This window comes from Myodes glareolus, chromosome 1 (assembly GCF_982192425.1).
Source record: "Myodes glareolus chromosome 1, mMyoGla1.1, whole genome shotgun sequence".
Classification (NCBI taxonomy): Eukaryota; Metazoa; Chordata; class Mammalia; order Rodentia; family Cricetidae; genus Myodes; species Myodes glareolus.
In genome coordinates, this window is record NC_142026.1 from 140594086 (window position 1) to 140609688 (window position 15603).

The window sequence follows — 15603 nt, forward strand, 5'->3', positions numbered from 1 at the left end:
TATTTACCCTTACAGAGCAGGCACTGACCAGAGGCACTGGCCCAGACACTGGCCAGCTCTTGGCCCAAAGATAGCTTTCTGTGCTGTAGAGTTATCTTTGATGAATAATATTTAATAATGCTTGCATTGAAGTTTTTATTTCCAGTCAGCAGTTCCCAGTTTTTCTTGTTTTAAAGGAATATTTTGATTATTAGTATTGATCTTAAGCACTCTTGTTTCTAAGCACTTCCTATCCAGTTCCCTGGTAGGTACTAATTGTTAACAACAACGCATTCCACTCTTAACATGTCAGAATTGCAGATTGCCTTGGGAACCTCTTCCAGGGAATGAGTGGATAGTGGCAAGCATGTGGTCTCTGGGTAGCAGTGTTTTCCCCGCAGTCTTACGACATGTTCTTAGCATGTCATAGGATGGATTTGGGGTGATTCATGGGGTAAATGAAGCAGGTTTTATCTTGTTCGGAGCAGCTAAGTTCCCTAAGGTTGGAGAACTACCTAAACTGATGGCTACTCTTCCCTTTGTCTGATGCCACTGCTGGTCCCTGGCCTGCCTCCTGCTGCTTCTGCCTGCTCATTTAGATCCATAACTTTAAGATCAATGATGATGGCAGTGACATCCCATTCATGGCTCTAGTCTAGTCCTCTTGCACAATAAGTTTGGCTACCAACATGACTGTATACCATCTCCTCCTGGTGGCAAAGGGGAAACTTCCCAAATACAGCCTGTGCAGAACTAAATCCCTCCTTCTGTGCCTCTTGACTACAGCCACTCTGCCTCAACCTCTATTCCAAGAGACACTTGTTAGTCATTTGAGCTTCACAGCCTTACATGATCCCATTGAGTTCTATTCAGAAACTGTTGCCCCTGCCCACCTTGCTGTCCTCGCTGTTTCACTCTCATTGCCTGCTGGGTTTACTAGTTGACGTCTAAAAGCTAGTCCTTGACTGCCTGGTGATGGCTGTATAACACAGGTCTCTGTTGTTTATTTTACATTTCTTCATAACAAATCTTCTACGGCCCAGGAAAAGTCCAAACCCAGTGTGGGAGCCTTAACCCTCTGCCCCAGAGAACCACTATGAGTTTGCTTTCTGGCCTGCATTTTCCTGTCACAGTATGTATATTTTCTGCTTCATCAAAAGCACTTCCTTTTTATTAAGTGACGTACTAGGCTACCAGCCAGATACTCCCTGGGCCTGTTCGTCCTTCAGTGGCTTGTCTGAGCTTTGTCTTGTCGCATATGAATGGGTCATGTGGTACCCTGAGTAACATGACTGCTCACAGGAATGAACTTCTGTGGGGTTATGCAAGTGAAAAGCTGTTTCCAGTGACTCTTCTAATAAGTCAGAACTGTCGGGGCTTGGCCTTTATATAGAGTGCTAAGGCACAAGCCTTTGAGCCGCCCAGGTGTAAAAAGGTTCAGTCAAGAGCAGTTTTAAGTCCTTCAGGCCTAATTAGAATATTAATTTTCAAAGGAAGCATTCAGATGTGTCCTGGAATGCTGAGTCTCTCTGCCTTGCTTAGGGGCCCCTGTCTTTTTGGTATAGAGCTTAGAATTCACATTTCTTTAAGAAAACAGTGTGAGCTGTATGGTGTGTGCTAAGAGGAATTACTCGGTGCTGCTGTAAGGGTCCTCTTTTTAATGTCCTCTACCTCTGAGAAGGGGGCGTTGTTTTCTAACCAGTTCTGACACTGGGCATAGAGCTTCTTCCTTAGGCCGGAATAGCTGGTCCTTCGTAGATCTAGGTTCTAACCAGGTCTTAAAGTATCAGAGGACTGCCTACAAGGCCTACCTGTATTCGTTAAGTAACAGTTAAAACACATCTTTAATATTACTCTAAGTCTTCAAAGTTATTTTATTTTTAATCTTAAAATTGAGATTGTATTTTAGAAAAAAATATTAGCTATATAGAAAAGGATTTTTTAAAAAGCCTTTAAAGAGTCTGACAGACTTTAGATGCCAACAAATAAAGGAAATCACCATCCTTTTTACATTAAGATAACTTGAACGTGGTTGTTAATTTAACAGTGATAATAGCATTAGTATGTTTTGTGAATTTATAAACGCACAAATCTCAGCCTACACTATTGTTTGACCTGGAAATACCTTTTTAGAAATGCAGACTGGTTCAGAACCTGCCAGACATTCCTACTGGCCTTGAACTCCTGAGTGTGAGGTTTACATTAGCACTGGTCCAGACTGCCCTGATTGGGTCTGAGATGCCTCACCCGTGCTCCATTAGACTGTCCAGGCAGGCAGTTGTCACTGACTACAGAGCAGTTAGATTGCTGAAGATGCCCTTTCTCTGCTACTGCACGTCCGTGAGCCGGACAGCTCAGCATCCTGTAAGAAAATAGAGACACTAATGCTTACAGAGAGGGGAAGTGGGGTAAAATACTTTAAAGGAACAAAACGTTTCAAAGTTTCAAAGTAAGAAGTACACAATATACTAAACGATAGAAAGAAATGTCTTAGTTATAAAAGCACTTGTTAATTTGTCTTTTTAAAAAATATAGTAACCTATGAGCTTAATGCACTGAGAAGACCCCTGGATGACCACCTCACCAGCTAGGAGAATGTAAATTGTACTTTTTAGAGAATGTGTCTTTTGCCAGCTCTGTACCGCAGTTGTGCTCATAACAATGAGTGCTGTAGTTGAACTAGTCAGCTTACCAGTGAGCAGTGTTTTCCAGGCTGGGCAACAGGAAGAGCTTAGTTCTGGAGAGCAGGAAGTATAGCTTTGCATTTGCCCTTAAATTGCTTTCTCTGAGCATTTGCTAGTTCTTGTGCTGCTTAATTTTGATGTTTTTGTGAGGTGCTGCTTCTTGTTTGTCCCAGTGAGCATGCTTTATTTGAACATTGTCTGTGACTGCTCTAGCACCCTGTAGTCATCAGGGAAGACTTTGATTCCTAGTTTCTTTTGTTCTTCATAAACAGTGTCTATGCCTGCTATAAAATCCACTCCCTAAATCCCAGCCTCTGTTTGGACCTTATGTTAAAGAAAAAGTTTTTTGTCTTTTTGAGAAGACAATTTTTCTGAAACGTTTTATTGTTTACTGTCATGAATAACTCAACAGTGTAGACTGGTTTATTCTTTTTTTTTTTTACTAGATACAGTGGGGTTTTACTTGTTTTTATTTTTTGTGTACGAGTATTTTACCTGCATACATGTCTGTGCCTGGTACCTTTGGAGGCCAGAAGATGGCATGAGGTCCCCTGGGACTGGGGTTACAGATGATTGCAGGTTTGCTGGGAATCAGACCCCCTAGAAGAGTAGCCTTAATTGCTGACACATATCTCTAGTCCTAGGTACAATATTTTATTCCATTGAAGAAGGATAAGATTACTAGATTTTTGTGGGATTTTTGTTATGTTTATTTGTTTCTCAAGACATTGTTTCTCTGCATAGCCCTGGCTGTCCTGGAACTCTGTAGACCAGACTGGCCTCAGACTCACAGAGATCCACCTGCCTCTGCCTCTCAAGTGCTCAGATTAAAGATATCAGCCACCACTGCCCAGCTGTGTTTTTTGTTTGTTTATTTGTTTGGTTTGGTTTATTCATTTTGGTTTGTTTTTTAAAGCATACACATATAATCTAAATCCAAATGTTTAAATGTTTTTTTCTATAAACAATGTGTAGGAAAACTGGTGATTTTATAGAAATTTAGTTGCATCGCACAGGAATTTTATATGAAGTATTTCTTCAGTAGCTAGAGATCAGCAGAATAATTTTAGGATTCTTTTAAATTGCGGAGAATTTGAAACGGTCTTCTTGGTGACATGTCATAGTGCCACTGTAGGTATTGCTGTAGCACAGATCAGTACAGCCATTTCAGTGTTGCCACTGTCTGTGATAAAGCTACAGACACAGCTGTAGATCATGATAGATAAAAGTCTCCGTTCCACCCTAGAGCTTTTGATGAATAGAGAAATACGGTCAGGAGGTCAGGAGCCATGAGAAGCAAGGGGAAGCATGTCACAGACATTGGAAGATAGCTGTTAGTGCTTGACACTGGGTAGGAAAGGTGTGCACCTTCTGTCATTTCAGAAAGGTAGAATTTGAATGAGCAAAAGCCAGAGAAGTATCAGGTGGTGGATTAATACAAGCATGAGAACTTTTAAACTAGCTCATACCTAAAGCAGAATATCCTGTATTGGGGAGTCAGCAGTGGCCCTCCATATGTGTGTATACAGAAAAATGAGCCAGAATGAGTTTATTCCAAATCCCAGTTTCAGACTCTAAAGTGCAAGACTGGGGTCTTGTCAGCTAGGAAGGGAGTCTCAGAGTCCAGGTTGATACATGGAGGGTAGGGAATTGCTGGAGGAGGAGCCCTAGTCTTTTACCCTGTTGCCCAAGTAAAGGGGACTGCTTTTAACAGCTCTCACCTGCGCCTGGGTTCAGGACAGCAGCTCTATGCTGCTGTGCAAGACCTACCCATGTCACACGAGAAGGGACTTTCTTAACATTTGGGGTGGTTGTAGTATCTGTAGTTCTTAAAGCAGAGCCTATTGGTGATTTGTAGGAGGTATTTATTATAATAAAAAATTGTACATGATTAATGCATGAGTTATGAAATAACTTGTTTCTTTGAGTCATGATTAATGGAAAAATATCATTGGGACTGTGGAGACAAAGCTTTTAGGTAACTTACCTTGAAATGATAAGAGCTAATTAATACATGAGCGTTATAATCGTCCAGTGATTTAGCCTGGTGTTTTCTACTTGACTTTCCATGTCTATGTGAGTGTGGGTGTGTGTCTGTGTCTGCTTGTTTAAGGATGTGCTTTTTATGTCTGCTGGTGGGTTTTACTGGGTGAAAGTTAAAGTCAGTTTATTGTTAGTTGCAGGATGAGGAGCGCAGGCGCCAGCAGCAGTTGGAAGAGATGCGCAAACGAGAAGCAGAAGATCGCGTGAGACAAGAGGAAGACCGCCGCCATCAGGAGGAGGAGCGAGTAAAGAGAGACGCTGAAGAAAAGGTTATGGTCCTCTAAAGGCAGCTAGTTTTTACCAGATTAGCCTGAACACAAATGGTTGGCTAGGGCAAAGGGGGCTAGAAATGATGTGTACCTAGGATGCATAAGACAGAACAGGGACGGATCTTCCAGCCTTTGCTATTGGACCAAAAACTCTAGCCCCATCTGGCCTGCCTGCCTCTCTTCTGGACTGTCTTCAGGCTCCTTTGCCTTCTGAGCTGGTTTCCCTCAAACTCTTAAGCACCATGCCCCAGAGCTGGGGTCTGGGACATGATAGTGCTCTGGTTTCCAGACAGGGTCCAGGAGGCTTTTATGAAGGTGTTGCTTATTCAGTTATTGTGAGAATTTAGTGTGAACTCTGGGAGGCAATAGGAGCATAGCAAGATGGTCGGTTCTCATTAACCATTTCAAAACAGGTTATTCATAAAACTACTTAATTCTGGTTGATGGTAAAGAGGGTAGATGGCTCGTAAAACACACAAGGAAAATTTAGTATGTAACTCAACAAATATTCTGTTGATCTCTATATGTGGGTTTTAACTCAAGTTTCATAGTTGAATTTTAAAATAATAGTTTTGACATTCTTCAAAGCAAGAACTTTAAGATGTAGTTCTCAGATCATTCTGTGTCTGAGGCTGAGGCTCTCTTAGGTGAGAAGGCTGCTACCTTGAGCCCAGGTCAGCTCTGCCTTGTTGCTGAGGATTGCATGTTTCTGTGTGGTTTGAGAGAAGCTATTTTTCTTGGTTACTTACCTTCTGTGAAGGTAGAAGCTCTGAGTGTCACTACTTCGGGTGGAGAAAAGTTTAGTTTTTATTAACAGTTACTTCCTTGATAGTCCCAGTGAAGTATGTAAATAGGAACGCCCTCTTCCCCCAAAAAATTAAAAAAAATCATAAATTTTAAGGAAGGTCTAAATTTCTAATGAAGAGCTGAATTGGTCAAAAGACCATCTAAGAATAAGATTGATAGACATGGTGTGGTTCTTTAAATGAAAACAGAGTGGATGATGTGAGGCCACACGCTTGCATCTAGAGCAGTAACTGATTCCCTACTTTTACTGCAGGAGAGCAGCAGAGCAGTTCTGAAACACTGAGCTTTTAGGGCCCACTTACCAGTGAGTCTTTCATTTGTGTAATGTCAGTTGAAGTGGTGATCCCTGCAGGAAATCAGGAAGTGTCCACCACTGGAGCCAAGTTTCTAAGTTATGGTGGTGGTCTCACTTTGCTGTTTATTCCCCGAGAGTCCTCAGTCTGCAGGGAGGCATGCTTTCTCAGCTCAGGGCTGCCTCATTGTAATTAGAACAGCCTGGGTCTTGCTGGAGCCTTGATGAAGCAACCTGATCTTTGCATCAGAGCTGTGTGCTCAGAGGGAAGCAGGCTGTGCTTTCTGTGTGGAGAAACTCTTGGTTATTTAATTTTTCCAGTGTGTGTTCTCATAATTATGTCAAACATCCTTGTGTTTTAGTAACTGTTTCTATAATTGAGTAGTCACTGTAAAAAAAAAAACCTGAAATACTATTTTTACTGCAGAATGTCCACAGTGTGATTTCTTATGGAACATGTGCGTCCGTTTTCTGGATAAAGTCACCATGGTCATTTAATTGTATTTGTTCTTGGTATAACTGAAAAGGTTGGTTTGGCCTCTCCATACAGTGTTACCAAACAGTTGTTCTTCATGTAATTTTAATGTTCTCGACAGTACCACTTGAAAGCCACAGACATCATTGTTGCTTAATTACCCAACTTCAGATTGTACTGATTTGGAATAGTCAAGAAGATAAAAATACCTTTCCTTTAGGATTTTACAACATAGACCAAGAAATAAAGCTGGAAATTGGGACCAGGGTAATGAGTGGGACTGGCCTTTTAGTCTTCCCTTTTCTTTCTTAGAATGTGTATGTTCACTGTGTGTGCTTGTGTGTAGCTGTGTAGAGACAAGGAAAAGGATGCAGCCTAGTGAGGACTGAAAAAAAGGTCATACCAGCAAGGTCCCTACTGTTAGTTTTCTATGACTGAATGAATATAAGCCTGGCTGCACTTGGTTTCCTAGCACTGAACATTTGCTTAAGTCAAGGCAGATTATTTTGTTTGCTCTTTCATCCCTTTTCATATTTACTTTCTTCTTGTGCTCTAAAACTCTTGCCAATCCTTAACAAAACTGTGTTGTTGCCTTTTTAAATGTTAAAAGAATTTCAATACTGTCAACTGTAGTTTGCCTGGATAAAAATGTACAGTGTGTGTCAGAATATATCTGCTATTACTATTAATGCTTGGCTCTCATTTTCTGTTCCTCAGAGAGTTTGTTAAGATTTGAAATATACATTAACTGTGGAAAGCATACTTATTAGATTGTGGCTTTGGGAAAATGAGTGATATTTCTTGCTATTTATGGTTTTCTATTGAAACACAAAAGAAACAGGTAAGTTAATATCCCGTCCAAACAGAAAGGGAGAGAAAAAGTTTGAGGAGAAGAAGAATAAAGAACGTGAATGATCCAGAGTCTTAACTGTGTGACAGGAAGGTCCTAAGGTTTGACTAATCCCATGCCTCTGAGCAGGGTTTATGTTAGTGTGGGGCAGTTTGCGCGTATTCATACATCTTGAGACAAGACAGGCTCTTGAGTTGGCCTGCTTCTTCTGTTACTGTAATTATGACACGGAAATGTGATGTCCCGTGGAAATGCCAGTGTAGTGACGGATAGTGATTATCAATGTACCTGTTGTTCCCTGTGAAGGCTCAGAGGGTCCGCTGATGCTCCCTGACCCTTGACCTCTTGCACTCTTGTTTATTCCTGCCTGCAGAGGCGACAGGAAGAAGGGTATTACAGCCGCCTAGAAGCTGAGAGGCGCAGACAGCACGACGAGGCAGCACGCAGGTTGCTGGAGCCCGAAGATCCTGGGCTGAGCCGACCTCCACTTCCACGGGACTATGAGCCCCCATCCCTGTCCCCAGCACCCGGCGCCCCTCCTCCCCCACCTCAGCGAAACGCCTCCTACCTCAAAACACAGGTCCTCTCCCCAGATTCACTGTTCACTGCCAAGTTTGTTGCCTATGATGATGATGAGGAGGAGGACTGCGGCCCAGCAGGTCAGGATAAGTACCCCAGCACAAGAAAGTCTCATGAGCACCTTCCTCTTGCTGCCCTTAAGCCGCAGCAGCCACGCCCAGCCTCGGATGGCATCTTTCTCTCCAACTCATTCCAGCCACCCTTGGCCAAAGCCAACAGTACTGCTAACAAAGCAGGCCAGCCCCCACCCCCTCCAGGCAAACCGAGCTTCTACCATCCTGGCCACTGGAAAGGTAGAGGTAAAAGAGGAATTGGCGAATCAGACCTCTCTTGTCTTGATGATTGAGCCTGGGATCTCTGTACCCCTGCCACTTGGTACGGTACACTGAGACCATGCCTGTCTTGGCCTTGGGTATTACCTGATCACTCTAAGCATGTGATCTCCCTCTGCCTGTGATTGTGGTGTTCATGCTAATGCTCCGTTAATTTGTTCTTGGTATTCCAGTTCTCTTACACTTTAAGGCATTCTGTCTCTAATCACTGACAACAGTCAGTCCTCCACTGTTACCAAATTATTTCAAGTACTGTTGGTCTTGGCTTTTTTTCTATGTCTTCAAGTAATTCTTACCTTTGTTCAAGCAAGTGCCTTCTCAAACATACCAGTGTCTCTGAAGGCAGAGTGCCAGAGTATCACCTGCACTTTAACTTCATGCCATTTCCTGTGAGTAGAACATTTGCTTCTGTTCTTGAGGCCTATGCAGTGACTCACACCCTTTGTGGAGCCTTGGTTGGGTGTTACAACATCCACTGAATTGTTAACAGTACAGCTTCACTCCTAACACAGGCAGCCCTTGCCCACAGACCTTAATCTTGAAGTGTTTCCTCTGTCCTTCTTGCTTGTTCCACTCCCTTCATTATCTTGCTCTTTTGCACCTCATAGCATAGCACCCAAGCCTTTGTAGGCTTGAAGCTTTTGAGTGGGAGGAGGGGCTATAAATGACATAGCACAGAGGCCATTGCCCCCAGAATTGTAGCAAGCATTGAATTTATGCTCAGTTACATTCAGATTGAGGTATTAAACTTCCTTGGCCATATATGAAAGGGAAATTCTGGCATCAAGCATCCAGCAGTATAATTTTAGTGAATGTTGAGTGACCTTAAAATTCTGCTTGCCTTTTACACAAATACCAACTCAGCAGTTCTAAGAGAAGCCAAACTCTCTTAAGACTCAGTGGAGTTTATTTCCTGACAAAGAACTTGCCAGAATTCTGGTTTGTTTTTGTTTTTTATTTTCTCAAGACAGGGTTTCTCTGTCTCTTTGGAGCCTATCCTGGAAGTAGCTCTTGTAGACCAGGCTGGGCTCAGACTTACAGAGATCCGCCTGCCTCTGCTTCCCAAGTGCTGGGATTAAAGGCATACACTACCAACACCCAGCGCCAGAATTCTTTTTCCCACATGTATCAGACTTTAATCTGTTTTGGTATATAGTAGTATCATTAAGTCACTCTGAAAGCCATAAAGTCCAATTCTTTTATTAAATTTCTGTTATAAATGTTGAGAATTTGGTGCTTTTTCAAGGCATTTATAGAATAGCAGTAAATTTTGAAGAAGAATGTTACTGATCTTATATCAAATTATATGAACATTGGACAAATTTTATAGCTTCAGTATAGTTAGGAAACATAGTTGTCAGCTTTGGCCCTCAGTTATACCACTTACTTCATTTCACACTGGAGCCGCCTGCAGCACATGCAGCAACGTTCTGGCCTCGTCATCTCCTGCATGGGTTCTTTCTAGCCCTTTCTGTACTGAAGCGTGCCTCTGCAGGTGGGACTCGGCCTCTGCCAAGGGGTCACGTGAGATACAGAGCTTACGGAATTGAAATGATCAAGACTGAATTTCAGTGGCAATGTGTCTTTAAATGATGTTTATGCTTTCCTAGAGCTCTTTGGAAATTACTTATGATTGGCAATTTTGTACATACAGTCAGGTCAAAGTTTTAACATTATAGCAAACTCTAAACACTCTGGAAAATATGAACTGATTTTTGCCCATGGAAGAAGCCAGTGTCACTCTCAGCAAAGTGCAGAAGTACAAAACAGTGTTTTTACTAACAGACAAAGTTACTCATGTGGGCCATCATAGCTGGCTGTGGATTGCCAGGAGACTTTGTTGAAGATGACACACTCTGTAGTGACCTGGGAAGCCTAAACTTCAGGTGTTTTGAGGTTACTGTTTGAAGGCTACTTTGCTCTATCTGGATATATCCAAAACACTCTACCCATAGGCTCTTTATATGGAAGAAATTCCATTCTCCTGTCTCTAAAGAGGAGTATTTTAATGTAAAAACATGGTGTTAACTTTGTGGTCTGTTTAATCCAATCTTGTCCATGTTTGCCAAATATTCTGAGCCTTTTGTATTTTATTTTATTAGGAACTGGTTTCTTAGATGTGAATCTGTTTTTATTTTATGAGTGTTTTATCTGCATGTGTGTCTGTGTCACCAGGAAATTGAGATGGTTGTAAGCTTTCTTATGGGTGCTGGAAACCCAACCCTGGTCTTCTGCAAGGGCAGCAAGTACTCTTAAAAGAGCTGAACTCCCTCTCCAGCCCCCTTACTTTATCTTGTAATGTTACGTTGGATACTGTAACAGTACTGAGATACTATTTATTACAACATTATATAATTTGATACATGGTAAACCTTTATCTGTTTCATCTCTTGGCCAGAAGTCTTGGCAAATGTTGGCTAACTTGGGCATCAAGCTCAGCTGTGCTTTCTTGGCCAGGATAGACATAATGCACACAGGACCAGTCTGACTCTGCCCTCACAGACGCTATGTGCACAGGACCAGTCTGACTCTGCCCTCACATTTCGTTTCGTTGGAATTTTTTTTTTTTAGCAGCAGCACTAATGTGGAATACTAGAAATTTTATTCTAGTTTGGTTTTGGTAACTTATTTGTTTCAAAGGCTTTATTTTGCTTTTAATAATTACACCTATCTTGAAGAAATCTAGTAGTTATCCTATACAAAGGAATTTTAATCATAGATGTAGGTTTCACTCTTAAACTTTAGGGTTACATTTGTTCTCAGTGATTGTGTCTGAAAACTTGTGGGGCTGCAGAGATGGCTTGGGTTAAGAGTACTGTCTGCTCTTCCAGAGGTCCTTAGTTCAATCCCAGCAACTGCATGGTGGCTCATAATCACCTATAGTAGGATCTGATACCCTTTTCTGGCATTCAGGTATACATGTAGAACACTCACACATAAAATAAAAATAAATACAATTTTCACAAAAAAATTTAATAAGCAAAACTCCTACAGTTCATGGGAGTATGTCTAAAATATTTCGTTTACTTCCCACTTAAGTTTTATGTGGGTTTGTCTTCTGTATTTGTGGTTATTGAACCATGTGCTGACTTGAGGTATTTTATTATTTTGATTTGTTTTTTTAAAGGCTGTGTCGCAGTTTTTCCATCTAAGAACAAAAGGCCTAATGTCAGTTAATGGATATGGTGGTGATTGGATTACTGGGCCCCTGAGAGTAGTGAGTTCTAACTGGTGAATCTTTGAGCATATGAAGAGCCTTTGACTTCTTGTTTTCTCAGTAATTGAAGGAGGTTTATTTTCCTGCAGACACTCAATGATGAGTAAAGTTTTAGAGAGAATAACTTTAACTTGGCCTTTTTTTTTTTTTTTTTCCTGGAAAAGGACCGCACTCTTCTTACATGGGATCTGCAGGAACAACCTTGGGAGCCCATGATGCTTCCCGGGACCCAAGAGAGAAGCACACGAGAAGGTACTTAAGGGCTGGGCTGAGCTGGATCTGACCTGTGCTGGTTTATTCTCATATTCTTGTCCTTGTTATTCGTGTCAGAGTTCATCAGGCATTCTGGTGTTTTTACTGTACAACATGTGAGAATGTAGGGTCCGTACCCCCCACCACCACCGACAGGGTCTGTCTCTATAGTCTCTGTAGGTCTAGAACTTACTGTGTAGCCAGGCTGTCTCAAACTTGTGGTAGTCCCAGTGCCTCAGATTCCCTAGTTCTGTGATTATAGGTGTGAGTCCCCACACTTGTATGTGCAGACCTTTTTAAAGTTGGTGTTGCTAGCATGCTTCTGTTTGGGGTGGATCCTGGACCTGCCTGCTACACGATGGAAATGCTAGAGGCGTGAAGGCCAGGCCTGTCAGCCAGCTTGTAGCCACAGTCTGATTTCTTCTGGAATTGAGCTGGACATCTGGTCGTCCTAGATGTCCTCCGCCCTGCTAACAGTGCTGGTCCGTCTCTTAGTATTAGACTGGGCGGGTCTGTAATGCCTCTCAAGTACATGGAACGTTTGTGGAGATGCAGTGTTTTTAAACTGGATCCCCATTAACTAAACCTGTTTAGGTGGCAAGAAATGCTTGCTTGCTGAAATTGAACTCATTGAGTTTGTTTTTTTCCCCCATTTTTAGTGTGGATGGGTGGCACCAGGCATACAGGCATGTCTGTGTGTGTGTGTGTGTGCCACATGTTTGCATGTATGTGGGTGCATGTGGAGGCTTCCGATTGACAGGAATCATCCTTAAATCATTCTTACTTTACTCATTGAGACAGAGTTGTCTCATCAGTATGGTTAGTCTTGCTAACATGCTGGCTCTGGAAATCCCGTCTCTTCCTTCTGAAGCTATAATTACTGGCTAGCTGCCATGTATTCCTGGTATTTATGTGATCTCTGGTTAACTGAGCCATCCCTAGTTTCCTTACTCGTTTTTGAAAGTTACTATGTTACGTGAAGAGACTATTTTGCCCCTTTTCTACATGGGTATATTTATTTATTACTGTATTGGGAATTTTGTTGTTGTTGTTGTTTAAGTTGAAGTCATAACTGTTGACCCAGGTTAATGTCTCTGTCCTCTTTGTTCATTTAAATTTAACTATATGAGCATATATTGGCTTTTAAAGCTTCGTTTGGACTGCAGTGTAGGTGTAGTTTGTCTCAGCCTCAACACACGTAATTACAGCAGTGTGCAACAATGAACACGTCTCACTGAAACTTTATGATCCTTATGAAAGCTTACTTAAAGACTAGGTACTTGTATTTTGATGCATAATCGTTTGTGTTTTCTTCTTGCCCAGCCAAGAAGCAGACTCACCTGGCAGTTCTGGAGCCCCTGAAAACCTGACATTTAAAGAGCGTCAGCGCCTCTTTTCACAAGGTCAAGATGTGTCTGACAAAGTAAAAGCTTCTCGTAAATTAACAGAACTTGAGAATGAGCTGAACACCAAGTGAGAAGAGAAAGAGAGCACCTTGTGCTCACACAAGATCTGCCCTTGGCAGTGGTTTTGTGGGGTTGAGCCTGAGGAGGAGGGAACAGTTCTATTTTCTAAGTGATTTCTAATTTCTGTTTCTAAAATGGTTTCAAGTTAGAGATGTTCCAATTTAAAATCTTGTTTTACTTTTCCAAGAAAATCTTGCCTAGTTCTTACTGATTGACTCACATGAAGTTATCTTTTTTTTGTTAGCTTCTTTGGGGAGTCTTGGACTCAGAGGGCAAAATGAAGGGCAGTAAAGACCATAGGGTATTTCCTCTACCCTCTTCTTTCCCATCATCATTCCAAGGACCGTAGGCCGAGAAATTATCTTCTGTTCTTTCTCACAACTCCACTTGACTACCAGACAGTTACTGTGTTCTGGTGGAACCTGTGTTTAGGAGACAGGACTCTCAGCGTAGAGCCACCTCCTCTCAAGCCCCAGGGCAAGTGTGTCTCCATTGCACCTGCTATAGTGTGCATTAGGTGGCTAGACGGAGTTTCTTATCTGTAAGGTGCACAACACATCATTCTTGACCAATGTGAGCCACCTGGTCAATCCTAAATGTTGAGATTGAGTTTCTAATTAATAATTCAATTTTGAAAAATCTCAAATTTTTAAAGATTTAATCTTAGGGAATTTATTTTTATAAATACCAAATCATCATTAGACTGATCATTGGTGAAAATTAAAGATGGTGGTTATGTTAGGAAGTTACCTAGTATTTCAGATATTCCAAAGAATCTAGAGCTCTCTAGCTAAACGGCGTTTGTGTAGGTAGGAGCGAAGACATCTGAGAAGAGTGGGAGCTCACAGGTGGCAATCAAACGTAACTATCAGAAATTTTAAATTTAGTAAAGAAAGATTTGTATAGGTATTCTGTCAGAAAAGGGAGGAAGTGGTTACTGTGCCATCTAAACTTAAATTCTGTAAGAATAACGTGTGGTAGCTCAAATCTACATTTCTTTCACAGCTTAATAGAGTTGCTTAAATTTAATTTGTGAATTTGTGTTGTCATTCCTCCAGCTGAGTTGTGGGAGAAAAACATGAGTTTATTTTTGCAAGTTTTATGATTTCAAGCACACTTCCTATTTAACAAAGCCCTAATGTGGGTCCAGATTATCTTTCTGGACCTTACTATTCTCTTACATAACTGTACGTTAGGAAAATAGGCACACTTTCAAATAGAGCAGAGGCATTTGCAACCCTAAAAACTTTTAGTAAGAACTGTATAATAAATTGTTGAAATAAAAATGTAAATATTTTTTATGTCTATCAAGCTTCCTATTTGAAAGTGTGCCTTTGTGTTTCCTCTGTAAGAGAATTGGATGGTCCTGAGAGTTAGTGAAGGATGTGCACACTTGCCCTGCCTAGGAAGTGCAATCTCCTTGTGTCTGGAGCACTGGCAACCTTTGGGTGGCATATCCATACCTCCCAGAGAAAAGCAGATACCTGCTGTTGCTCGTCCATGGGAAGACAGATGCACACCAGAGCCTGCAAACATCTGAAAACTCTGCATGTGTGTTTGTGGAACCCATAGTGAAATAGACTTGGCCCTCCCTGGACAGTAAGATCCAATGTGAATATGTGTTGTAAGAGCACGTTACATAGCGTGTGTTACTGTGGGGAAGCACCCAAACTGCTGTTGTTTTCCATTTCTACTGTATTTCAGTTGCAGCCTATTTTTAATAAACTTTGTATCTATTTAAGTGTATTTGCTATTGTTTTCAAAGTGCTGACAAAGTTTATATTTGTAATGCCAGCCTTCCTCTCTCCCATTTCCATCTGTCACTACTTCATTAAACAATGCTGAGTGTCACTCCTGCGTCCCTCAGTTGTTTTTCTGTGTACGGAAGTGCTCTTTGATTGATTACACAACCAGCTAAGGACTAAGGTGGCCTTCTGTTCATGACCAGGGCTTGTGCTTAGGACCACGTCTCAAGTTACTGGACTCCTTGAACATTCTCAGTGATTAAGCACATTGCATAAAAAGTATCCTGGTCATGCACATTTCAGGCATAAGAACCCACTCGAGATGACTGGAATGATGGTATGGTTTACTGTCGTGGTACAAGGAATACTTGCTAATTCTAGCAGGCTGAAAGCAAATGCTGCGGCTACCATTACATCAGCGCTGGGGCAGTGCAGCATCCACATCCAGGGTCTCGGTGAAATGGACGAGGGAGTGGGGAGTTACTGGCAAAGGATATGAAATCTCAGATGAAAGGGGAATAACTTTGAATTCTGGTACATGGTAAAGTATTACAGTCAGCAGTGTGCTGCGAAAATGCAAAAAAAAACTTGAAGGAAGGCATGTTTGAGGGTT

General features: G+C 41.7%; 1 protein-coding gene across 30 annotated transcripts in view; it reads left to right on the forward strand.

Annotated features, from left to right (window-relative positions):
• The window catches only part of Afdn (afadin, adherens junction formation factor), a 130001-nt gene extending 114905 nt beyond the window's left edge, over nt 1-15096 (forward strand). For 9 of the 30 annotated variants that reach the window (XM_085687159.2, XM_085687164.2, XM_085687161.2 and 6 more), the window contains 4 exons: nt 4841-4975; nt 7773-8277; nt 11692-11779; nt 13103-15096. In XM_085687159.2, the coding sequence (XP_085543285.1) occupies nt 4841-4975; nt 7773-8277; nt 11692-11779; nt 13103-13256 (882 nt within the window). In that variant the 3' untranslated portion in view covers nt 13257-15096. Of the gene's footprint in view, nt 1-1022; nt 4555-4840; nt 7239-7772; nt 8278-11691; nt 11780-13102 lie in introns of those variants that run through there. The other 21 variants (XM_085687190.2, XM_085687197.2, XM_085687204.2 and 18 more) reach the window with 8 other exon arrangements.
• Nucleotides 15097-15603: the final 507 nt, after the last annotated feature.